The following is a 24,718-nucleotide window of genomic DNA, read 5'->3' on the forward strand; positions in this document are numbered from 1 at the left end:
GCCTTCCTATCTCTTTCTCTCTTTCCCTCTCTCTCTCTCTCTCTCTCTCTCTCTCTCTCTCTCTCTCTCTCTCTCTCTCTCTCTGTTAGTATCTTTCTCACTCCTGTGTCGATTTTAACGATTCAACACGATTATTCGCCGTACACTTTATTATTCACTCAATTATTTTTTTTCTCTGTTTTTTTTTTCTCCTATTTTCTTTTTTTTTCTTATTTTTTTTTTTCTTTTTTTTTTTCTAATTAAAACACGGGGGCGAACGTATTACGCTTCCGCACGACGTATAAAGGAATTATCTTACAAATAGGAAAATTATTAAAAACAATCTACATTGTCCCTGACTTTATTTAATATTTAAATGAATCTAAATGAAATGCCGTCAATCATATTAAAAAATAATCGAACTGTTCTTATTCCTCGATTATTATATTGAACCTGTTATATTTTATCTTTCAAATTCGATAATTCGTCTGTATTGTATAACGTATATTATATTTGATCTTTCTTTACAACCAAGTGACTGTTATCGTGTTTAGCATAAAATTTCATACGGAGATATGAAGTTCGCTCGTTATTAGTTTGACACTGTAAGCGAATCGTAATCACTGATAATTCTGACTTCAAGGAATGCAATTCCACGTATTTTTAATCCTCCTCTTTTAGATCTTATCAAGCCTTGAGATAGTTACGTTCTTTTTTATAAACAATGAGTTTCTATTAATATAACAATGATACTTCCTTTCTTTCTTTCTTTTTTTTTTTTCCTTTCCTATGTGATTTTTTTCTAATACAATCTTTTATAATGAATTGTAATAATGAAACGATATTGTTATGAGTAATACCAAATTAAAATGTTGCGAATTTTTTTTTATTGATTTGTATCGTCGCCAAAAAAGAAAAAAAAAAAAAGAAAAAAAGAAAAAGAAGAAGAAATAAAATAAAAAATAGAAAAAAGACTGAAAAAACACATGGATCATTGACCTTCGCACAACTATCATATTACATACGTATACCGTTTAAGACTGGTAAGCGATTTCGAAATAAACAGTTATGTTTATCATGCAGTTATCGAATCGCGCGACGTTCGATTTTTTTCTCCTCTTATTTCTTATTTCTGACTAATAATTTTTAGGAAAAGAAAGAAATAAAAAGGAAATAAAAGAAAAGAAAAGAAAAGAAAAGAAAAAAATTGCAAGCGCATCATCGAAAACAAACAATTCGAAGATTATTTTCTTTTTGTTTCGTCATTGCAACAACGAGACGAGGACATCGATAAGATCTTCGTTGATATAGAGAAAACAATCGTGCCCTGATAATTGTTTCAGAATATTTTTTTTCTTTCTTTTTTCTTCTCTTTTCTTTTTTTTTTTTTTCTTTTTTTGAGCTCCTTCCATTCGCCGTGCCAATATTTCCCTCCTCTTAAACCAAATCCTACGTTACAATTTTTTTTCTTTGCCCTTTTAAAATTCAAACTCACCTTCGCGCATGAATCCTCGAGTCACCGTGAATAGACGAACCGAACGTACGATTATTATGCAATCTCGCAAATGCGCCTGCGATATACGCGGTGTTCTGTTGCTGATGTGCATATATACATATAAAAATATTAAAAAAAAAAACAAAAAAAGAAAAAAAAAGAAAAAAAAAGAAAAAAAAAGAAAAAGAGAGAATAAAGAGAAGGAACAAAAAAAAATAAAATGAAAAGGAAATTGTGTGCCTGAGAAGGAACGAAAACAAAGAGAGGGGAAAAAAGAAAAGGACAAGAGAAGAAAAGAAAAAACGAACGGAGAAGAAGAAGAGTTCACTAGAGGGACGAGTTTATCGTATAAACAAAATTATCGTTCGTTAAACTTAGCTACTATTTTAACCGTACGCGTTTATAGCTTTCTCGAAAGAAAGATACGCGAAGTTAAGCCCGTTCTGAGTCGTCGTCGTTGTGTTTAGCAAGTCAATGAGCGTCTCTCTGGAATATTATGTTAGTTATCGAGAAGAAAGACCAAGAGAGAGAAAGAGAAAGAGAAAGAGAAAGAGAGAGAAAGAGAGAGGTCTCAAGTATTTATCGATATTTTTTTTTTCTTTGTTTTTTTTTTCTTTTTATATATTAATTATATGTCCTCCATCATTGAGATTTCGCCATTGAAAAACTACGCGAACATATACATGCGCGTACGCACACGGACAAAGCCACGCGCTTTAATCAAAATTATAATTTACATATTGAATAAAAAAGAAAAGAAGAGAAAAGGCGAGGTGGTGGGGCGGGAGGGAGAAAAAAATAGCAAATGAAAATAAAACTCGTCACTTACTCGAAGATTCTCCAAAGGAGAAGTACAAATGATAGTATTATCTTCTTTCGTGATCCCTCTTCGATTGTTGCATGTGACACTATGAAATAATGTTCGTCTTAAAGATATCTCATAGAGAGAGACAGAGAGAGAGAGAGAGAGAGAGAGAGAGAGAAGAAACGAATGGAATTTTCGTTAATGGATTTGTCCGGAAAAAAAAAAAGAAAAAGAAAAGAAAAATGGAAAGGGAAAAAGAAAAAGATGAAAAGAAAGAAAAAAGAAAAAAAAAAGAAAAATAAAGGAAAAAAATTAAAAAGCAAGAAAGAAAGTAATAAAAGGAAGAAGGAAAATTTTTTTTGTTCTTCTTTCTAAAATCACAGCAACGAATTTCTTTTCGCAATAGTATCGATACGTGTCAGTTAGACGTAAGACGTTTCTAAAAGGAGGGATGGTGATGACAAGAGTTGTGCGTTAGCTGCTGCTGGCAGCTTGAAAGCGCGCGTCTAACTGACCCGCGGAGATGGTAGGTAAACGCAAGCTAAACTAAGTCTCTCCGTATCACAATTCGGTTCGAACCCGCCACGCAACACATGGATGATATAATATGAGCGTCTCTTCGACGCTCTTTTTCTCGTTCCAACCACCGGATCTCCTTGCGGCTAAGAAAGAATGCGGAGACGAAATTGTGTTAATACACACACACACATACAAACACTCATACATGCATATACAAAAAGAGAGAGAGAGAGAGAGGGAGAGGATGCAGAGAATAGAGATATTATGAATCACGATTTCTTCTAAAAGAGTACTATCATATATACGTATATACATATGACCATATAAGGAAATTATCTTCTTATTAAGGATCAAGAATTTACTTATCTGTGACTTTTATAATTTAGCATTTAAGTTTACTTACTTACGTACATACGTACGTATGTATTTATATATGTACGTTCGTTGTTATATCTTGCCTTGCTGATTAGAATTATTTTCTCTTTCTCTCTTTCTCTCTCTCTCTCTCTGTTTTTTTTCTTTTTTATTATTATAATAATTATTATTATTGTCGTTATTGTTACTGATCTTGTTTCCTTTCAAGATCGTTTACTTTTTAAATGTACATTGTAGAACGAATTAAAAATATTATAAGATATGTGAATTTTAATCTGAATGATATAAGAATTGTATTTTGTATATGTTATTAAAAAATAGGTGTTTCTTATAATCATATTAATAACACGTTCCTTTCGTTCTTGAATCTTGTTGCATGTTTTCTTTCTGCATTTTTCTTTGTTTCTTTTTCTTTTTATTATAAAGAAAAAAATAAAAATAAAAGAAGAGAAAAAAAATATCAAGTACGTTTTCAATGACAGATATTGTATGAAACTTTTCTAATTAATATGTGAGTAGTTCATGAGAATAGATACTCGATCGTACTCGACAAGTATACTATTTCTTTTAAAATGCCGCTGGATAAACGACGTGTAAATAAGAATCGAAATCGGTCGCTTTAATCTTATCGTAAATTCAATATCGAACACTTTACTCGCATCATTTTATTCCACCATCGGTACAGCCGATAAGAATGCTCTAAGAAAGTAACATGGACGCATACCAAGGTAAAATTATGTGTGTACTTTTACGTTATTACATACGAAAATAAGTTATGAATATGTATACGAAGAAAAAAAAAAGAAAGAAAGAAAGAAAGAGAGAGAGAGAGAGAGAGAGAGAGAGAGAGAGATTTGAAGTTTCTTAAGAAACGATAAGTTATAAAAATATGATCAAACATTATCGTGACACATCGTGATAAAAAAAATTTAAATACTTTCCAAATTTTAAGTGATCTACTTGTAAGCATAATTAATTAATCATTTACTCGAACAGATCAAAAATTCCTAGATGGAGTAGAACGAAGTTCTCCTAGGCATGAAGTTTTACAATTGCAATCAAAAGAAAAAAAAAAAGAAAAAAAAAGAAAAAACGGAAAAAAAATCCAACAGTAATTGATTATTTAAAATCGGTCAAGAACTTTTGGTTCAACATGTAGTATAGTCAATCATATTTACTAATCATATTTACTTTCGTTAGAAAAATAAAAGAATTGTATTTGACAAATAAATTTATTTAATTTGATTAATATATTGATTGATATGATACGTTATGATATATATGAATATAATGAAAACAAAAAAATGTATAAAAAAAATTAATCGAAAAGAAAAATAAATAAAGCGAAAGACAAAAACAAAAAAAAATAAATAAAAACGAAAATGAAAAAAAAAAAACGCGGGCTCGTCCGGGATTTGAACCCGGGACCTCTCGCACCCTAAGCGAGAATCATACCCCTAGACCAACGAGCCAGAGATCCATATACATATAGCACTCTTTAATAAACATTACATTCACAGTTATAATATTAATTAAAATTTTATGTTACTGATTGTTATGGAAATTTATCTATAGATAACTTATAGCTACTGTTGTAATATAATAATGTTAAAAGTCTTCTAAGTAAGATTATTCTTATGTATCATATAAAGAGCTGTGACAAATAAACTTACTTTTTAAAAAAAAAAAAGAAAAAAAAACCAACGAGCCAGAGCATGATATTAAGCAGGCAAGGACATAGATAAAATCAGATACACATTACAGGCAGCTATCAACGATATAAATAGTTATTACAAAAAACTGGAATTTAAAAATCAACCCAAGTAAAAGCGAATTAATTTTTTTCAGAAGACCAGTTAAACAAATCGAATACTCTGCAGTTAAAAAAATAGATAGTTTAAAATTAACAGCTACTGATATCCATACCAACGAATTAACTGAGATACCGAAGAAACGCATCGTGAAATATTTGGGAATTCATCTAGATCATCTGTTAAGACTAAATAAACACTACTCGATTCAATTAGATAAAGCAAAAAAAGCTTTCAATCTGAATTCGAGAATTTTTTACAATAAAAATCTTGCTCTTAAAGCCAAAATAATATGCTATGGACTACTGGTGAGACCTATTTTAACTTATGTAGCTCCTACATTATGGAATACAGGTCCAACTATAATTGAAAAAATAAGAAGATTTGAAAGATCTTGCTTGAGATCATGCCTAAGAACGCACAGAACCGCTGAATCAGATTATAAAGGGAGAATAAAAAACGAGACCATTTACAACAATACCAATATCAATAAAATTGACTGTTTTTCTCTCAAAATAATCAGAAAATATTTTAGTAACATTGATCGTACAAACAATAGCTTAATTACAGAACTTATTTCACAAGAAGAAGACTCAATTCTGAGTAAATTAAATTCAGGCTACACCGGAACTATTCATTTATTGTGATAAAAATGATCTAATCCAAGACCACAATAATCTTCCACTAAACTATCACCGCCAAAGACACTCAGCAAGAAAACAAATTAATAGTATCTATGATGAAGATAATCAGGAGAACTACGTTTTCTCGAAAGCACTAACGAATGATGATTTAAATGATACTGATATATTATATAAAAAATACTTCTGGCTATGAGAAGATACAAAATACATGGACGATCTACGCCGAAGAACAAGATTTAAACAGTTTTAATTACTCATTACAGAACAATAGTAATCATAATGCATCGATAAGAGATATCTTCTACTCTGAAAAAAAAAAAAAACACATAAAAGTGTGATAAAGACTTATAACGTAAAGATTAGTTGTACATAATGTATATATGATCTCCCTGTAGATTAAGTTACCTCAAATCATCCAGTCCTTATCCTATCCCCCTACCTTTAATTTTTAAGTACTATAATTTGCTATAGTTGGTAAAATTTTTTTTTATATTCACTATTTTTTCATTTTACCCTCATATATTACCAATTGTTTTATGAACCCTATAACCTAGTTACAATATTAATTATAAAATTCTATATATTGATTGCTATAGAAATTTATCTAACGATAACTAATAGCTATATTTTTATTAAAATAATGTAAAAAGTCTTCTAAGTAAGATTATACTTGTGTATCTAATATAGGGCTGTGTCAAATAAACTTACTTTTAAAAACAAAACAACAAAAAAAACTTGTTGAAAACCTTGACTTTTATTAAATATATAAGAAAAATTTGTGACCTCGATATTGTTAAATAAAAGTCTATTGAAACGTATAAGTTGTTATCAGATGGATATCGATAAAATACATAATTAAAAGTAGTTAAGAGCCGTATCATCAAACATAATGTAAATAACGAAATGAACAATTTCTTTGAAAATACGAAAACTCATATTAAATTGAATATAAAAGTAACGAAATTTATACATGCGTTCCATAAGTATAATAATTTTCTTAGACTGTATGAGTGTTTTAACAGATTCTGTCCTCGATAGAAGGAAACTTTATTATCTTGTTGAAAATTTCTGACGGACCATATATACATATATATGCATATGTATATGTATATGTATGTATATATATATATATATACGTGCATATATATTCTTACACTCGAAAAAAGCATGCGTCCTGGTTGCACTGCTCTTACCAATGTATCCATATATTTGATCTTTATAAATAGATCTCGTCGAAGATTTTTCTTCGTGGAAAGTAATTTAATGCTACGAAATGTGGGTCGAATTCAATGGAAATTTCTAACCATGATCGATCGCCAAAAATGGTGGGGCCCAGAAGAAAGAGAAAAAAAGAAACAGTGAAAAATAATATTAATCAAAAAATCTTAAGAAACACTTATTATTAATTCCTTCACGAAAAGTATACTATACACTACATATATATATATATATATATATATATATATATATATATATATATAGAGAGAGAGAGAGAGAGAGATGAGAAGTAGAGGTAATAGACATAATTGTATATATAAACATATAAATTTTCACGCCTCTCGACTCTATATATATATATATATATATATATATATATATATATATATACACATAAACATCATCTTCTTTATTAATAGTCCCATTGATATTTTCACGACGTTCTTTCTATGCGCATTTATTCTATAATTAATTTTAAATAATTCAGTCTTCTATGACAGGATCTCTTACTATAACCGCGACAGATTTACGATCCTATTTATGACATTTCATAGATTAATTTTTTTAACAAATCCAATTACTTAATAATATTCATCGCAATGTAGAAAATAATAATTATAGAATTGTTTAATTATTATTTTCTTTATTAGTATATATCCATTTGTTATTTTGTTCGTTACATTTGCATTCCGTTAATGATTAATTTTTGTTATATATATTTTACATGTAATCAATATTATATAAAAATATATGATTTTTAAATTATTCGAACACGTCTATACATTAAAATTCTAACTTGATTTAAATGAATTACAATAAAACAGTAGTCTCAACGGCACCGTGGCTTAGTTGGTTAAAGCGCCTGTCTAGTAAACAGGAGATCGAGGGTTCGAATCCCTCCGGGGCCTTTGTTAGCCCAAAAGGGTGAACTTTATTTTCTTTTCCTTTTTTCAAATATCTATTATATTAACAATTATTTAAAATTTTTTTTAATTATATTTTTGTACATATATATATACATATATATATAATAATAATTATTATTATTAAAATATTAATTTTATAAAGTAATTTTATTGTTAAATATAAAAAGAAAATAGGACACATTTAAAATTTATTTCTATCGTTTCAAGGAAATGATTTATCATAGATTTTTATCGTGAAAATTATTATCACCTATTATAATTTTCGTTTCGTGGTTTTAATCCAACAGGATTTATTATTTTAATTATCAAAAACGGATAGGATATCCTCCTGGTTAATTCCATCATTAAAAATAAAATTGTAAAACCACAATATTGTGATTTCTATTTTGGATTTTATTCCATTTGATATTATATCTTTAATAAGTAAAATTTATATAAATTAGTTTTTACATAAAACATTATGTAATATAAATATAGAAAAAATATATATACATATATATACATATAAATATGAAATAAATAATATTAAAATTTATGTAAATATAAAAAACATATACATGTATTGAAAATTTTAAATAACAAATGTAAAAATTAAATGTACACATAGTTAAAGATCTTAAGAAATATTTTATATATATTTATTAGAAATACTTTAAATATCGAGTTGTGTGAATTTATATATCTGAATTAGTATAATCAATAACGAAAGAGTTTACCATAGTAACCAAAGTGCTATTGAAAGTATATCAGTTCGATTCTTCGCTTAAATTAGTTATTCTTGTGACGGAATAAAAGTTGATTACTTTTTATCTATTAATATGGGAAATACTGAGAGTAATGTTTCAAATAGTGTCAAGAAACAGACGGATACATCGTCTATAGTTCTTTACAAATTTGTAGATTTAAAAGGTACACCATTTTAATTAATCTATATGATAATATTATTCCAATGTTTTCAATGAAAAGATAACATATTGAATACAAATAATATTATAAATTAAAATACATTATTTTACAATTGCATATAAGAAATTAAAAATTATTAGATTGTAGTAAAGACATAATTCGAAAGGTAAGTCAAGAAAATCGTAATAATTGTGTAAATGCATAACAGATGACGCTACGTATGTTTCACGAACACAAAAAAAAAAAGAATAATAACATTCAAATCGATAAAATATTAAATAATTACAATATATACTTTTTCATATATTACGTCTATATAAACAAAGATTAAAAGATCGTAAAAATTAATAAATTAAAAAATATAGATCTTAGAGATTTAAATATTAAAGACTAAATATTATACACTGAGGTTCGAGAATTCATAAATGTAAAAAAAACTAAAGTGAATTTCATACAAGTTTCCATCTTTATTTTTAACATTTTGTATCCTTGGCACAAAAACATGAATGAATATTTCGAGAAGGTCTGAGAGATAACAAATAAATAGTAAAAATAATTATCAGCATATATATATATATATCCTTATAAAAATAGTTATGAGTAAAATGAATAGAATAAGAATATAAATGAAAATTTGATTACAAAAATAATTATTAAAAATGAATCATTAAAATTTCTACCTCGTACCTTCCTTATCCATTATTATCCATGAGTCATGTGTGCTAAGTTTGAAAAGTGAAGTGTTACTACTACATACTGCTATATTACTGCTTCGATATTCGCAAGTGTTCAACTTAACGATCTAAATACTTGCAGATATGACGTAATAGATTGACTTGCCTTTGGACACTAAAGATTTTATTTTAATATATGAGAGATCTATCCCCGGCCATCCTAATTCTTAAGTAATGGTTAGAAGTTTACCAGATCGCAGCGGGAATCGACGAGAGTTTGAAAATTACACATAAGATACAGAGATAAAGAGAGAGAACGAATTCATAGTATGTTACTTTTCTAAGAATTTTATATTCATTTATATATAGGGGGTGGACTATTCGTGGATATGATGAAAAGAGCTACGCAAACTAAGCAATTTGCTGAACTGGATCATGCTTTAAGAACGAAGGTAGAACCATTTTTGTACAATAAGGGAAAAGGCAAATGGATACCAATTGAGAAATTAGTGTTACTTAGGAATAAAGATCGGCCGAGATATAAAATGGTAGAAACCATTGAAATAATTATATAGAATTCTTTTACAATAAAAAAGAAAAAAAAAAAAAAAAAAAGAAAAATTAGAACAAAATAAAACTTATTTCAGTTGCCTCAATTAAAAGCTATGGAGAATCCAGCAGATTATGATATAAATAAAGATTTGAATGACGAAGACGTGGACGAAACTAAGATAGGTAAGAACAAGAAAAGAAAAAAAAAAAAAAAAAAAAAAAAGAAATTAATTATACGGTATAAATTTATTTTACGAAAGGGAAAGATATTTTATAAAAATTTATTAAATATTTTGATTCGCAGATAAAAGCAAGCACAGATTGGTATGTTGGAGTCTGAGCGAAAGAGGTGCCGTCGGTGAAACTATTTTACATTTGTGTATGTTACACGCAACAGCCATTCACGCGGACTTGGCAAAAAGATTGTTACGCTTTTATCCAAATCTAATAAATGACATTTACATAAGCGATGAATATTACGGTAAGTCAGATGAAATATATTACAATATATACATTTTAAAATGATAACTGAAAATGTATAATTATCGATCTAACATTGTCACGGTATAATCATTGATATCTAATAATTCAACTATCCATCAACCGCAAGTACCTGCACGCTTTATAATCATTAAAGATTAGAATCTCTAAGACGAGACATTAACGTACGGCCTCTGGCAAATCTGCAGCAATTAATTTTACGACTTCTCCCTCCATCGTAAAGTTATTTCACATCGAGGTCAAGTTGATTTTCCTCACCTAATGTCGAGGTATTTTTTTCATTATATCGCAAATAGCTCTTCGTTAGTCATAATCTATTTACGTCCTTACATGCATCGGCCAAGTAAGTACATTTATCTACCTATACCAGGTAGGAACGTTTCGATAGATAAAGGTCAGTTAACGTCTCCTTTTTAAATGTCATCAAATAACGATGAAATTATTACGAAATGATTATGAAATTTAATTGTTATATTCGAATTTAATGTTTATAATTCATTAAGTTTTCAATTTAATAGGAGAAAATGTATTACACATAGCAATTGTTAATGAAGATCCAGCCATGGTAAAATACCTTCTAGATAGTGGAGCTGATGTACACGAACGTTGCTTCGGTAGTTTCATGTCTCCTGAAGATCAAAAAGCTTCGAGATATGATAGTTTAGAACATGAATGGGTTTCCGTTGCACCAGAAACAAATTATAGCGGGTACATATATATATTAAATCTGAACGTGATGATGTATTTAAAAAAACAGTCGATAATTTTTACCGAAGTTCAATCTATCTTTTATCAGATACGTTTATTGGGGAGAGTATCCTCTCAATTTTGCAGCATGTTTAGGTCAAGAGGAATGCTATAGGCTCATATTAGCCAGAGGTGCTGATCCTGATAAACAAGACACGAATGGAAATACTGTATTGCATATGCTCGTCATTTATGAAAAAATGGTAAAGTTTATTTTATTTTTCTTATGATTATTAATTGTCAGTTATATTTATTTATTGATTTTATATAACCTCATTAATGGGAATGTTGAATATAGCGCCTGCGACTAGACAATACACCATACATCGTCGATAATTTAGTTACTGATTATCTTATGTCGATAAAAAAGTTTTCTTCGGCCCCTTCGATAGGCAATATGACCACGAGAGTATGTAAAACAGGTTGCCTATCGATAGGTCTAAAGAAATCTTTCTTACGAACATATAACAACAGTTAACTACATTATCGATTAAAAATGAAGTGTAGCTTAACTCCAGGTGCGAGATTTACACCAACTCGTATTAATAATTATAATATCAAGAGTAATAAAAACGATTTAATTATGAAAACAATTTTTCAGACAACTTTTGACATGGCTTATGAAGTAGGTGCATCATTGTCTATTAAAAACGTTCAACATTTAACGCCGTTAACATTGTCAGCGAAATTGGGGAGAGTCGAGATGTTTTTTCACATTTTAAACATCGAGAGAGAAATTTATTGGCAAATTGGAAATATAACATGTGTGGCTTATCCTTTATCGCAAATCGATACGATAGACTTACATACAGGACAAATAAGTCATAATTCTGCATTAAATCTAATTGTTTTCGGCGTAGGTTTTAATAAAATTTTATGTATAAAATTTAATGAATGATTACAACAACAATAAAAAATGAGTACGTACTATAGCACTATCCTTCTTACAGGACAAAGACGAACATCTTGAATTGTTGGATGGCACTCTAGTTGATCTTTTAAACGCCAAATGGAATACATTCGTAAAAGATCGGTCAGTAATTAAAAGTTCATACATTTTTCAACATAAAAATTATATATATTAACATTGTTGATGATGATTCTTGTAGATTTTATCAACAATTTTATTTATTCTGCCTCTACTTCATTCTATCTCTAATAAGTTTCACATTACGTCCTGGACCATTATCAACGTTGAAAAGTCCTGTTACAACAACGACTGTTACAACTACCGATCCAACTTTGAATATTTCGTACTTAATGACGATGGACACGACACAAATTTTAAAATCATTGCAAATTAGTAATATCTCTGAGTCGATCGTTAAAAATCTAACAACGAGCTTAATATCGGAGAAAAGATTTATGAAAAATTCGGACAACGTTCTCGATAAGATTTCCTTACAATTAATTTCAAATATGACATCGTTATTAAAGGATACTTTATTACCAATTTTATCATCGATGATAGAAGAAAATGATACATTAAATCAATTCGATCCAAATTTTACTAATCCTACGAATCGTACTTTGTACAATAAAATTCATCAAAATATTACCACGACTAGTCGTGGCATTTATACGATCGATAATTTACTTAAATTTAATTCAACGATAAGAGGAAGTGATATCAATGGTTTTACCAAAATCAAAGGCAAAAAGAATTGGTAAGTAAAATAAAATATATTTATCAGAATGTCGATGATTAATAAACTAAAAATAAAAAACTATATATATATATATATCCATATATTAATATATTTCCTTGTCGAGGAAATTAGGAAATAACGGACAGTTAAAGTTTTTTGAAAAAGGAAAAACCTCTTTATATACTTCTTTTTTTTCTGTTCTTTCGAAATAATATATCAAGCAGTTGCATTACTTTAAACGTTTAAAATAAAAAATTTTTATACCTCTAGACTCTTATCGTAAATCGATTTGAGAAAGCATAAAAATTTTTTCATTTTCATTTTCATTTTCATTTTGCAAAAATAAAACTAATCATTCAATCAATGAATAATTAGTGCAACCAACTTTACTATTATGCATATCTTTCTCTCTCGCTCCGTTCTTCACGTCGATCATAGACCGGACTTCTCTCTCTCTTTCTCTCTCTCTCTCTCTCTCTCTCTCTCTCTCTCTCTCTCTCTCTCTCTCTCTCTCTCTCACATATTCATTTAATGCTTTATAGCCCATTTTATAGCTACTATATTAGCAAGTAAAATGACTTTAATTTTCAGTCGGATCATAAAGTTCCAATTATACAAAATATTTAATTCGATTAGAACACAAGAAAAAAAAAATAGTAAGAATTTTTGAGTAATCACAAACACACAGATTAAAAAGATTTTCACATAAATAACAATATTAATACGCATATAGTAAAATAAAGAAATATTTCGTAAAGTGTTCGAGAAAGAAAGAAATAGTTGTAAAAAAAAAAAAAAAAAAAAAAAAAAGAAAAAAAAAATATTGAGATCAATTGTTCTATTATATAAAGTGATAGTTTTTAATTTAATGTGATCGCGAACAGGTGGCAAACACTTACAGAGGAATGCAGATTAATGCACTTAAATTCTATATCAGCAAAAATTCGTTTAATAGCCGAATTTTTCATGGAGATTGGTGCTATCCTTTATATCATCACTGCGTTAAAGGAAGCAAGATTTTTAGGATTGAACATGTTCATCGAGAATCTCGTAAGAAAATTCTCTTTTTCTTAAGGGGTTAAGGGAGGGGGGTAAAAAAAATAAAATATAATTTCTATAATATAGATTAAACATTATATATATTATATATATATATTCCTTAATATAAATTAATAATAAAAGTAATAATAACGATACCATTTGCAGATGACAGCACCATCACGAGTAATGTTTTTGTTCTCCTGTTGTCTCTTACTTTCATTTCCAATACTCAGATTAGCTTGTGCCGACGAAATCGAAGACATGCTTGCTGTCGTCGTTATGTTAACGACAGCACCTTATTTTTTATTCTTTTGTAGAGGCTTCAAAACTGTTGGTCCATTCGTCGTTATGATTTACAGAATGATCATGGGTGATCTACTTAGATTTGTTGCTATCTATTTGGTATTCGTCATGGGATTTTCTCAAGGTAATTTTACAAAAAAAAAAAAAAAAAAAAAGAAAAAAAATATATATATATACATATACTTTTTTGTTTCCAAAATAACATATACATAATAAAATTGACGATTTCATTTCTTAAAAAAACATACCTTAAATGCTTAAATGAAATTCATCGAAGTCGTTTAAAAAGCACGCCTTTTTAACATGCAACATTTTTTTTTCTACATCTATAAAAAATTTGATCCATATGAAAACACATAAATAATCATTATTCCAATTGAGAACATCAGCGAAATTGACCTATCAATATTTGAAAGAGATAGAGTAGTATATTTTTAAGTAGACTTTAAAAACTACTCAGCAAACAAAATTCATCAAACTCATTTAAAAAGCCTTTTTAATATGCAATTTTTTTTTCACTACATCTATAAAATATTTGATCTATACACACACACACACACACACACACACACACACACACACACATATATATATATATATATATATATATATATATATTACACGCACATAAATAATCATTATTCCAATTAAAAGAAGCTACTGAGAAGCATCTGCGAAATTGACCTTTTTATATTTGAAAGAAATAGTGTTAACTACTAACAAGTGTTTTACTCTTTTTATAATTCTAGCTTATTACATCATATTCTTATCCTTTGACAATCCTAATACGCCGGACGGCGTCGACGATTCAACGTCTAATCCAATGCCATCTCCAATGGAGAGTGTCATGGCAATGTTTCTTATGAGCATGACGAATTTCGGTGATTACTATGGAGCATTCGAAAGAACTAAACATGAAATAGAGGCCAAGGTAATGTCACCGCAAGAATGCAGAATATTACATATCTCAAATTGGCTACTTTATGATATTATTACGCTAAATACAACCTTCATTTCAATATCCATACACGCTAGAAAATAAAAATATTAAAGAATAAAAAATAAATATAGAATAAATTATCAAAATGATATTTGTCCATTAAATAGTTTTCATATACTAATCCAAATAAATATTAAGAAACGAGAAATATTTATAAAAAAAAAATAAAAAAATAAAAAAACAAACAAAAAAAAGATATTTTTAACGTATCTTATTATTGATTCATATTTTACAGCTTCTTTTCGTACTTTATATGGCAATCGTTGCAATTTTACTTGTTAACATGTTAATCGCCATGATGGGAAATACTTATCAAAAAATAGCTGAGACAAGAAACGAATGGCAAAGACAGGTATATTTGGGCTATTATTAAAAAAGGGAGAAAAAATAAAAAAAAAAAGAAAGATAATAAATTGATATTACATATACAGATTGTTTCGTACAGAGTTGATGATTAATATCACATATGTTGAAAATTTTAGTGGGCGCGAATCGTTTTGGTAGTCGAAAGAGGAGTGCATCCTAAGGAAAGACATAAAAAATTAATGGACTATTCACAATTGATGTCCGGTAAGGAAAGAGCATTAGTATTGCGTTTAAATCAAAAGGTAAATCATTTTAATTATTAAAGACAAAAATTTGTTTGTCCTTTATTTCTTATTAGATGAATTTATATTGATAAATTTTAGGAGGAAGATAAAGAAGAAATGAAAGAAATCCTTGAAATGAAAAGAATGCATGAGAAATTCTATAAAAGGAGAAAAAACAACATGTTGAAAGAAAAAAATTTGATGCCTGATACAGATATTACCATTATTAAAGATTCTTTGTAATAATTCCTAATAATATTATATATTCAAGACTTTTATTATTATAATGCTAATAAAAAATAATACCTTTGCATTGTATTCTATTTCAAAATACATATACTTCATTCTTGAATTGTATTGATATTATCACAATAAAGAAATGTTCTTGTTATGCGTAACTATGGTAATAAAGACTATACCTTTGCCAAACATAGGTTATTATTACTCATTCTATCAATTCAAGATATTATAGACTGTACGTTTTACAGATATTTGTGTTAATAATTTGAATGAAATGAGTATACTGAAATCGCCAATAGATTATAAAATATTACAAGATGAGTTGTACGAAGAGCTTAAAGCAAATGAGTTATATAAATTACAAAATGATGCAAAGATCAGAGCAATGGAACAAGGAGTACCTACTTATGAACACTTTAGACAAATGGTAAGTTATTAAAAACAAAACAAAAAAAATATTAAATAAATAAATAAATAAAGATTCAATGTCACATATATCTATTTCTATTGCGTTTTATATTCAATAGGTGAATGGAGCTCATTTAAAACCATTAGAATCAAAAGATATTAAATCTAAATCTGCAGTATTATGGAATTCCATAAGCATAAAAAATAAATCAGAATTTTTAACCTCGACATATGAAAATAATGGAACAAAACTAATTAAAGAGAAATTCAATGAATTTGCTAATACAATTCCAAGAAATTATAAAACATTTATCCAAATGTGGAGAAATACTAATGATAGCAAAATAAAGTTTTCTTATCTTTACAATACCAGGTAATGAATTACTATTCTTATAAAAGAAAAAAAAAAGAAAAAAAAAGCAAAAAATGAAAATACATTGTTACATTATAATCTATCTGTTTTAAAGGGATATTTTAAAAAATAAAATATTCCATAGCGAGATTCCCCCATACTTTCTCTGTGATATCATCAACATATGTCTGGAATACAAAAACCAAAATTCCTTGAATGCAAAAGAAATTAAAGCAATTATAGAAATTCTAACTATTTTAACTACTTGTAACAGATTTAATCTTGCTGTAAATTTCATGGGAGATCACGAAAAAGAAAATTGTTCTCGGTTGCTTAAATACTTGGATGATATGATGAAATCCGAAGAGATAACATTAGAAGAAAATGCTATTGCATCATTAATAAAAAAATATCAAATTATCTAATCAATTGATAAGTACCATTATAAACATTTGCTTTCTTTATAATTATTTACTTGAAACTTTTCTTGTTAAAGAGTAAAATGAAAATTGTAATTATACGTAACAACACTAATTATTTGAATAACACACATATATATATATATATATATATTGACTTCTTATATATAAATTATTCGACTAAACTAAGAAATATAATTCCAAATAAATACTTAGGAGCATGCGTAAACGTACACGTGATCGTCGAATGCCCAATATGGACGCGCACGATATATCGTCGTATTGCGGGTATCGCGAATTTTGAAGCAGCATTATGCACGGTTAAAGAAAAGAAAAAAAAGAGAAAAAAGAAAAAAGAGATAAAAAAAAATATTTCATAGTTATCACCTAAGGCATATACTTAATCTACAAATCGTATATCTGATATTAAAAATCATTTCAAAAGATAGACATGCGTTACGATAAGAATAACAACTTACCTCGAGAACGATTTACGTACATATTACGTCCAGGAGAGAAGAGAGACCATCTTATTTGTGTATATGTGATTATTACATTGTAAATAAACAGATCAGGATATATCTTGATCGATACATCAAAAGGACAATTAATTTGATACATTGTGACATCTTATAATGATGCGGTTATATAGGTATATGAAAAACTACTGTTATTGTAAATGACATTCTTCTCTCTCTCTCTCTATTTCTATTTCTATCTCTCTCTCTCTCTCTCTCTATCTCTTCCTCTCTCTCTTTCTCTCTCTCTCTGTCTTGTGTGACTTGAATTTCTCGGCAGATACTATGTGTGACAAAGAAGACTGTGTTACTTTGGGTCACGTGATATTGCATCGTAAGAAAAAAAAGTTAATACATATAAGCTAATAAAAGTAAATTTAAGATATTTGCATATCGTCGAAAAAAAAAAAATCAACGTATAAGACGAGCGAAAGAAAGTAATAATAATAATAATAACAACAATAATAATAATAATAATAATAATAATAATAAAAGAAAGAAAGAAAGAAAGAAAGAAAGAAAGAAAAATACATTACTATTATTATCTCTTAACAAAGAGTATTAAATGATTGTAAGAAACATTGAAGTACGCGTATGTATATACATATATATATATATATATAATATATTGTGATTATTGAAAGAATATTATGAGGTTGGAGGAGATGCCATTGCGGCTCAGTTCGGATGAGCGGGACTTTGAAATGGACGAAGAAACGGATTATCTTCTCCAACCTCCTGAGGATAGTATACGACTTTTGACCTCTAGAAGACGACGATTTAATAATTGTTCGAAGTTCCTTAAAAATGGTTTGTGCGGGTAAGTAAAAGAAAAAAGAAAAAAACATTCATCTTTGTAACATTTACAATTAAAATTTAATAGCATACAACATAACACACACACATACATACATACATACATACATACATACATACATACATACATACATAGAACATACATACATACATACACGATAAACCAATCTCGTTGTATGGTTGACTTCCTTTTTGAAAATAGATCGCAATGTTATTGTTATATTTTTTTTTCGATTATTATATTTCCATCAGGATTTAAATTAAATATTATTATTAATATATGTATATATTTTATAAATTTCACATAATTTTATATAATGTCACTTGTTATATACATCTAGGGAATTTTGTTAACGGCAAATATAATGTTTTTTTTTCTATATATATATATATAGATATATATCTATAAATATGTTTTCTATATGTATATATATATATATTCTACATATTTTCTATATATATATACATGTATATATATATATATATATATGTATATAATTAACAAGTATACAATTTAAGTATTTATTTCATTCGTAATAGTACTCACCAAATATCTTACTTTTTTTTTTTTTTTTTTTTTTTGGACTAAATAATAATCATTAAAAATGAAATAATATATAAAAGTAACTTGCGCGCGTTGTGAGCTTGCAACGCTGTCCTGTCTGCCATTGGTTTTCTACGTTAAATCAATGATAGAGATTTTTATCAGACTCTTGCTGATATTTCAACTTCGATGCATTTGTAATTCGAGAAATAAGTTCGACGGACAATCGTAATATACAAGTAGAAAATTTTTTAGACAATTTTCACAATAAAAATTTATTTTAAATCCAAGTGATTCAATTATTTTTATTAATTCTCTCTTTTGCGACATACAGTTAATGCTTCTCTCGTGATTATATGTTCCTTGTTTGAAATGATGTCATAACAAAGTTCAGTTGAATTGACGCGAATAGATATCAACGAATTTGTAAGCATTCTAAAAAAATATTCTGTTTTTTTAATATATATATATATATATATACGTAATATACATATATATATATATATATATATACATATATACTTTGTTATATATCGCATGTAAAACCTATGAAGAAAAAAATATCTAAATGGAGACACAAAGCAACGTAATAAGACTTTCGAAAGAAGATATACCATTAATATCAAGACCACGAAATAGTAATTCGTGGACAAGGTGATATTTCTTTTTAATGGCATACACATATATATTTAATTTATTAATATTGATTAAGATTAATCTAGAAAGACAATGATTAGATATTATAAATGATCATGTTTCAATACTTCAATTTCAGCTGGCAAGATGATTAATATGAGTAAAAATTTATTGTTAGTGATTTTATATATCTATATATTATTATATATATAAAATATTTAATAATGAATATTCAATTCGTCCGGATAACAACAAAGAGGAATTTTTAATATTTATCATTATTTTGATTACTTACAGATGTTGTACGTGGATGTGGAGAAGATGTTGCAGAGAAAGAGAATTGAGAGCAAGAGTTATTCATATTGGTCAGCCCATGTATGATAAATTTCCTACGAATGTCATAAGAAATCAGAAATATAATGTCGTTACATTCTTACCTATGGTGTGTATCACTTTTGTACGACGAATATAATTATTTATATATTTATATATATAAAATTTGTTTGTAATTGCAATGATATATTTTTTATGTATGGCTATTTTCTTAGGTCCTCTTTCAACAATTTAAATTCTTTCTTAATCTATACTTTTTGCTTATGGCAATATCTCAATTTATACCAGACATAAGAATAGGATATTTATATACATATTGGGGACCATTGTGTTTCGTTTTGACCGTTACGATCTGTCGAGAAGCTGTAGATGATTTCAGAAGATACAAAAGAGATAAAGAAGTCAATGCTCAAAAATACCAAAGATTGGTTAAAGGTTTGGATATACCAGAATTAGTTCCAAGTTCTAAATTACGAGTTGGTGATTTGGTAAGACATTATCTACACAAACAAATAAATTTTAATTAGCTTGAATCTAACGTGAACGTAATATCTTATAATTATAATATCTTAATTTTTTAACAGGTTATAGTAGAAAAAGGTCAAAGGGTACCAGCAGATTTAGTATTATTGCGAACAACAGAAAAATCTGGTGCATGTTTTGTAAGAACCGATCAATTAGATGGAGAAACAGATTGGAAATTAAGATTGGCAATACCGGCAACTCAAAAATTAGAAAATCATTCCCAATTGTTTGATATAAAAGCAAGTTTATACGTTGAAAAACCTCAAAAAGATATTCATAGTTTCATTGGTACATTTACACGTGTAAGTATTAAAAATAATTTTGATAACCTTAATACCATACTAATGTGGATATTACATTAACAGTATGATGGATATGGCACTGAAGAAAGTTTGGGAGTCGATAATACTTTATGGGCTAATACTGCTGTGGCATCTGGATCGGCACTTGGAATAGTTGTTTATACTGGACAAGAAACAAGATCCTTAATGAATCATTCTGCACCTAGATCCAAAGTTGGTTTGCTTGATCAAGAGATAAATCAATTGACTAAGGTATTTTATTTATAATAAATAAATATATTTTTGTTTTTGGTTCATCATGACATACTATTTTAATATGATTTTATAGGTCTTATTTTGTGCAGTTATTGGGCTTGCATTGGTCATGATGTGTTTAAAAGGATTTAATGGTCCTTGGTATCGTTATATGTTCCGTTTTGTTTTATTATTTTCTTATATCATACCAATTAGTTTACGAGTAAACTTGGATATTGGAAAGGCATTTTATGCTTGGTGTATACAACGAGATAAAGATATTGCTGGTACAGTTGTAAGAACAACTACAATTCCAGAAGAACTTGGTCGTATATCCTACTTACTGAGTGATAAAACCGGAACGTTAACACAAAATATAATGGTTTTTAAAAAATTACATATGGGGACAATATCGTATTCTCAGGAAACATTTGATGAAGTAACATCTGTATTAAAATCTTGCTATACCACTATGGAAAATTCTCCAACAAAACCATCCGTGCATAGTGGAAAAATGAGAAGATCTGAAAGTACGAGAATTTACGATGCGGTACATGCTTTAGCATTATGTCATAATGTTACACCAGTTTATGATGAAATTAGTGCATCTACTAATCTGGATTCAGTGAGTGTAGAAACAGGAGAGACTGGAGATTCTGGTTCTGTTCAGAGGTAAATGTTATGATAAGTAAAAATAAATTATAATTCTTATCATATCCTTTTGCTGTTAATGTGTTTTTATATTTTAGTCAGGCAGAAGCTGATCAGCATTATTACTTGCCTGAACAGAAACGTAATTATCAAGCTTCAAGCCCGGACGAAGTGGCATTAGTAAAATGGACAGAAGAAGTGGGATTAGCTTTGGTCAAACGGGATCTGAATTCTATGCAATTGAAAGCTCCAAATGGAAAAATATTAAATTATACTATATTACAAATATTTCCATTCACTTCTGAAACAAAAAGAATGGGTATAATAGTCAAATCAGAAGCTACTTCAGAAATTGTATTTTATTTGAAAGGTGCAGATGTTGTTATGTCTGGTATAGTACAGTATAATGACTGGCTAGAAGAAGAATGTGGTAATATGGCACGTGAAGGGTTAAGAACACTGGTTGTAGCAAAAAAAAATTTGACAGAAGAACAATATCTTGATTTTGAAACAAAGTATGCGGAAAGAAGTTTTTTTTTTAATATTCATCAATATATTTCGTGTGAATTTTTTTAAATGCCTTTTATTTACATTATATTTTAGATATAACGCTGCAAGAATGTATGTTAGTGATCGTGTTTCAAGAGTTACAGCAGTCGTTGAAAGTCTTGAACGTGAAATGGAATTATTGTGTGTAACTGGCGTAGAAGATAAACTTCAAAATGGAGTTAGAACAACATTGGAATTATTAAGAAATGCAGGAATTAAGGCAAGAATGTTAAATAACTAAAAGATTATTTATACAATAAATATATATATAAATATATAAATAAATTATTCTATTGTAATTTTTAATATTTTTAGGTTTGGATGTTGACTGGCGATAAATTGGAAACAGCAACATGTATAGCAAAATCTTCTTTATTGGTTTCACGTACGAAAGGACTTCATGTTTTTAAATCTGTTCTTACGCGAACTGATGCGCATTTAGAACTGAATACTTTCCGTAAAAAACAAGATTGTGCCTTAGTTATCAGTGGTGATTCATTAGACGTATGCTTACAATATTATGAACAAGAATTTTTGGAACTTGCATGTGGGTCACCTGCTGTTGTTTGTTGTCGTTGTTCACCCACACAAAAAGCTGATGTTGTCAGTCTAATACAAAGACATACTGGTAAAAGAACAGCTGCCGTTGGTGACGGTGGTAATGACGTATCTATGATACAAGCTGCTGATGCCGGTACATAAACAACTTTTATGTATAACATATATATATATATATATATATATATATATATATATATATATACATATACATATAGTAATAATATAATTATATTATTTTTTAATAATTAATAATAATTAATAATTAAATATCTCGCAGGTATTGGTCTTGAAGGTCTTGAAGGACGTCAAGCCTCATTAGCTGCAGATTTTTCTATCTCACAATTTAATCATCTTTCTCATTTATTGTTGGTTCACGGTAGGAGAAGTTATAAACGATCAGCTGCATTGAGTCAATTTGTAATTCATCGAGGTTTAATTATTTCAACAATGCAAGCTGTATTTTCAGCTGTATTTTATCTTTCTTCAGTTGCCTTATATCAAGGTTTTCTTATGGTTGGGTAAGTATATCATATATATTAAAAATATTTTCTATTATATACTTGTAATAAATTAATTAATTATTATATGTTATAAAATATTTTTTACAGATATGCTACAATCTATACAATGTTCCCTGTTTTTTCTCTGGTATTAGATAAAGATGTGTCAGGAAAAATAGCACTTACTTATCCAGAGCTTTATAAAGAACTCAGTAAAGGTCGATCACTTTCTTATAAAACATTCTTTATGTGGGTATTGATAAGCATATATCAAGGTATGAAATAGAGTAATCATTTAATATATAGTGTATAGATAAAATATAATTATTATACAAAGATTTATTGTTCAGGAGGAGTAATAATGTATGGTGCACTTATTATGTTTGAAGATGAATTCATTCACATAGTAGCTATCAGCTTTTCTGCATTAGTTTTGACAGAATTAATCATGGTTGCCTTAACAATTAGAACATGGCATCATATTATGATCTTAGCAGAGATCTTTTCTTTGGCACTCTATTTATTGTCTTTGGTTGTACTAAAAGACTATTTTGGTAAGTGTAATTCTTTCTATTTAATTTTTGATTTATTGCAATATTATTAGTAAAATATAATAATCTATAATTGTACTTTCTCTCTCTCTCTCTCTCTCGCTCTCTCTCTCTCTCTCTCTCTTTCTCTCTCTCTTTCTCTCTTTCTCTCTTTAAAACAGATGCTGAATTTATCAAGACAACTGATTTTTTATGGAAAGTGTTAGTCATCACTTTAGTTTCTTGTATGCCGCTATATATTCTGAAGTTTTTAAGAAAAAAATTCTCTCCTCCGAGTTATACCAAATTATCATGAGGTACATATATCAATCTTATTATACCAAAAGTATTACAAGGGATAAAATATTAATTTATATAAAATTACGGCAAAAATATTCATGTTTGTATGTCGGTTATTTTTTCAAATTATTAATTCGATTAATCGATTTCAAAATGCTGTTGAAAATTTTACATAAAAAGGTATACGCACCATTTTATCCATCAACTATTTTTGTATAAATTCTAAGCAAAAAATATTAATATATATTTCAAAATATGGATTGCAGAACTTAAAGTTCTTCAATATTGTAAATTACATTGGATATTTATTACATCAATATTTATAGTCAATCAGGGCTGTCTTAATTAAAATCGACTGAAAAAAAAACAAATTCAATATAATTTAAATCATTGATTAACACGATGCCCTATTTATATTTGCTTCAAATTATAGTGCAAATTAATTTCTAATTGCGAACAGAAATCTCATTACAAAAGAAGCTTTTAGAACAGATCTTGCATTTTTATGTGATTTATGTGAATATTATTAATAATAATTTTGTTGTTATGATCTATTTATTAGTTA

General features: G+C 28.0%; 4 protein-coding genes, 1 long non-coding RNA gene and 2 other non-coding genes across 12 annotated transcripts in view; 4 read left to right on the forward strand and 3 right to left on the reverse strand.

The window, feature by feature from the left end:
- The window catches only part of LOC118445799 (putative peptidase C1-like protein F26E4.3), a 16,747-nt gene extending 13,928 nt beyond the window's left edge, over positions 1 to 2,819 (reverse strand). Inside the window, exons 1-2 of one of the 2 annotated variants that reach the window (XM_085656674.1) lie at positions 2,304 to 2,819; positions 1,475 to 1,575 (exon numbers count right to left, since the gene is read on the reverse strand). The gene's annotated coding sequence lies outside the window, so the exon portion shown is untranslated. The remainder of the gene's footprint in view (positions 1 to 1,474; positions 1,576 to 2,303) is intronic. The other variant, XM_035875721.2, reaches the window with a different exon arrangement.
- A 1,754-nt stretch (positions 2,820 to 4,573) lies between these two features.
- Positions 4,574 to 4,645, reverse strand: TRNAP-AGG (transfer RNA proline (anticodon AGG)). Its single transcript has one exon. It is a non-coding gene; the product is annotated as a tRNA-Pro (tRNA).
- A 3,035-nt stretch (positions 4,646 to 7,680) lies between these two features.
- TRNAT-AGU (transfer RNA threonine (anticodon AGU)) lies at positions 7,681 to 7,754 on the forward strand. The gene has a single exon. It is a non-coding gene; the product is annotated as a tRNA-Thr (tRNA).
- Positions 7,755 to 9,618: 1,864 nt separating this feature from the next.
- Positions 9,619 to 15,978, forward strand: nan (transient receptor potential cation channel subfamily V member nanchung). Its single transcript, XM_035875707.2, has 14 exons — positions 9,619 to 9,900; positions 10,000 to 10,087; positions 10,209 to 10,385; positions 10,924 to 11,113; positions 11,202 to 11,355; positions 11,754 to 12,008; positions 12,103 to 12,185; positions 12,262 to 12,819; positions 13,686 to 13,851; positions 14,008 to 14,269; positions 14,895 to 15,076; positions 15,381 to 15,497; positions 15,628 to 15,753; positions 15,835 to 15,978. The coding sequence occupies exons 1-14, from the start codon at positions 9,742 to 9,744 to the stop codon at positions 15,976 to 15,978; spliced, it is 2,661 nt and encodes an 886-aa protein (XP_035731600.1). The 5' UTR covers positions 9,619 to 9,741.
- On the reverse strand, positions 14,117 to 17,775 carry LOC118445809 (uncharacterized). Of its 2 annotated transcripts, XR_014982103.1 has the most exons (3): positions 17,634 to 17,775; positions 14,394 to 14,471; positions 14,117 to 14,237 (listed from the first exon to the last, which is right to left on the reverse strand). It is a non-coding gene; the product is annotated as an uncharacterized LOC118445809 (long non-coding RNA). The 2 variants fall into 2 exon arrangements; XR_014982104.1 differs by lacking the exons at positions 14,117 to 14,237; positions 14,394 to 14,471 and adding an exon at positions 15,491 to 15,667.
- On the forward strand, positions 16,250 to 17,289 carry LOC118445808 (dynein axonemal assembly factor 19). The gene is made up of 3 exons (XM_035875744.2): positions 16,250 to 16,402; positions 16,503 to 16,756; positions 16,851 to 17,289. Exons 1-3 carry the CDS (start codon positions 16,250 to 16,252, stop codon positions 17,158 to 17,160), a joined length of 717 nt encoding a protein of 238 aa, XP_035731637.2. The 3' UTR covers positions 17,161 to 17,289.
- Positions 17,667 to 24,705, forward strand: LOC118445792 (putative phospholipid-transporting ATPase IIB). Of its 4 annotated transcripts, none has more exons than XM_035875702.2 (14): positions 17,667 to 17,806; positions 18,317 to 18,492; positions 19,966 to 20,110; positions 20,217 to 20,489; positions 20,586 to 20,828; positions 20,892 to 21,080; positions 21,157 to 21,734; positions 21,812 to 22,228; positions 22,317 to 22,482; positions 22,578 to 22,956; positions 23,101 to 23,341; positions 23,432 to 23,598; positions 23,674 to 23,877; positions 24,036 to 24,705. In XM_035875702.2, exons 2-14 carry the CDS (start codon positions 18,323 to 18,325, stop codon positions 24,167 to 24,169), a joined length of 3,306 nt encoding a protein of 1,101 aa, XP_035731595.2. In that variant the 5' UTR covers positions 17,667 to 17,806; positions 18,317 to 18,322; the 3' UTR covers positions 24,170 to 24,705. The 4 variants fall into 4 exon arrangements, with proteins under 4 accessions (XP_035731595.2, XP_035731597.2, XP_035731596.2 ...); XM_035875704.2 differs by lacking the exon at positions 17,667 to 17,806 and adding an exon at positions 19,587 to 19,686 and having other exon boundaries at positions 18,442 to 18,492; positions 24,036 to 24,694; XM_035875703.2 differs by lacking the exons at positions 17,667 to 17,806; positions 18,317 to 18,492 and adding exons at positions 19,178 to 19,458; positions 19,587 to 19,686 and having other exon boundaries at positions 24,036 to 24,694.
- The last annotated feature ends 13 nt before the right edge of the window (positions 24,706 to 24,718 follow it).

Source organism: Vespa mandarinia, chromosome 4 (genome assembly GCF_050613455.1).
Source record: "Vespa mandarinia isolate Hongniang chromosome 4, ASM5061345v1, whole genome shotgun sequence".
Classification (NCBI taxonomy): domain Eukaryota; kingdom Metazoa; phylum Arthropoda; class Insecta; order Hymenoptera; family Vespidae; genus Vespa; species Vespa mandarinia.

Excerpts from the sequence above, each read along its gene's own strand:
- nan (XM_035875707.2), top strand. The coding sequence starts at position 9,742 with ATGATGAAAAGAGCTACGCAAACTAAGCAATTTGCTGAACTGGATCAT. Across the intron at positions 15,077-15,380 it reads AACATGAAATAGAGGCCAAG|CTTCTTTTCGTACTTTATAT; the intron begins GTAATGTCACCG and ends CATATTTTACAG. Across the intron at positions 15,754-15,834 it reads TATTGCGTTTAAATCAAAAG|GAGGAAGATAAAGAAGAAAT; the intron begins GTAAATCATTTT and ends GATAAATTTTAG.
- LOC118445808 (XM_035875744.2), top strand. The coding sequence starts at position 16,250 with ATGAGTATACTGAAATCGCCAATAGATTATAAAATATTACAAGATGAG. Across the intron at positions 16,403-16,502 it reads ATGAACACTTTAGACAAATG|GTGAATGGAGCTCATTTAAA; the intron begins GTAAGTTATTAA and ends TATATTCAATAG. Across the intron at positions 16,757-16,850 it reads TCTTATCTTTACAATACCAG|GGATATTTTAAAAAATAAAA; the intron begins GTAATGAATTAC and ends TCTGTTTTAAAG.
- LOC118445792 (XM_035875702.2), top strand. The coding sequence starts at position 18,323 with ATGAGGTTGGAGGAGATGCCATTGCGGCTCAGTTCGGATGAGCGGGAC. Across the intron at positions 23,599-23,673 it reads ATTGATAAGCATATATCAAG|GAGGAGTAATAATGTATGGT; the intron begins GTATGAAATAGA and ends TTTATTGTTCAG. Across the intron at positions 23,878-24,035 it reads TGTACTAAAAGACTATTTTG|ATGCTGAATTTATCAAGACA; the intron begins GTAAGTGTAATT and ends TCTTTAAAACAG.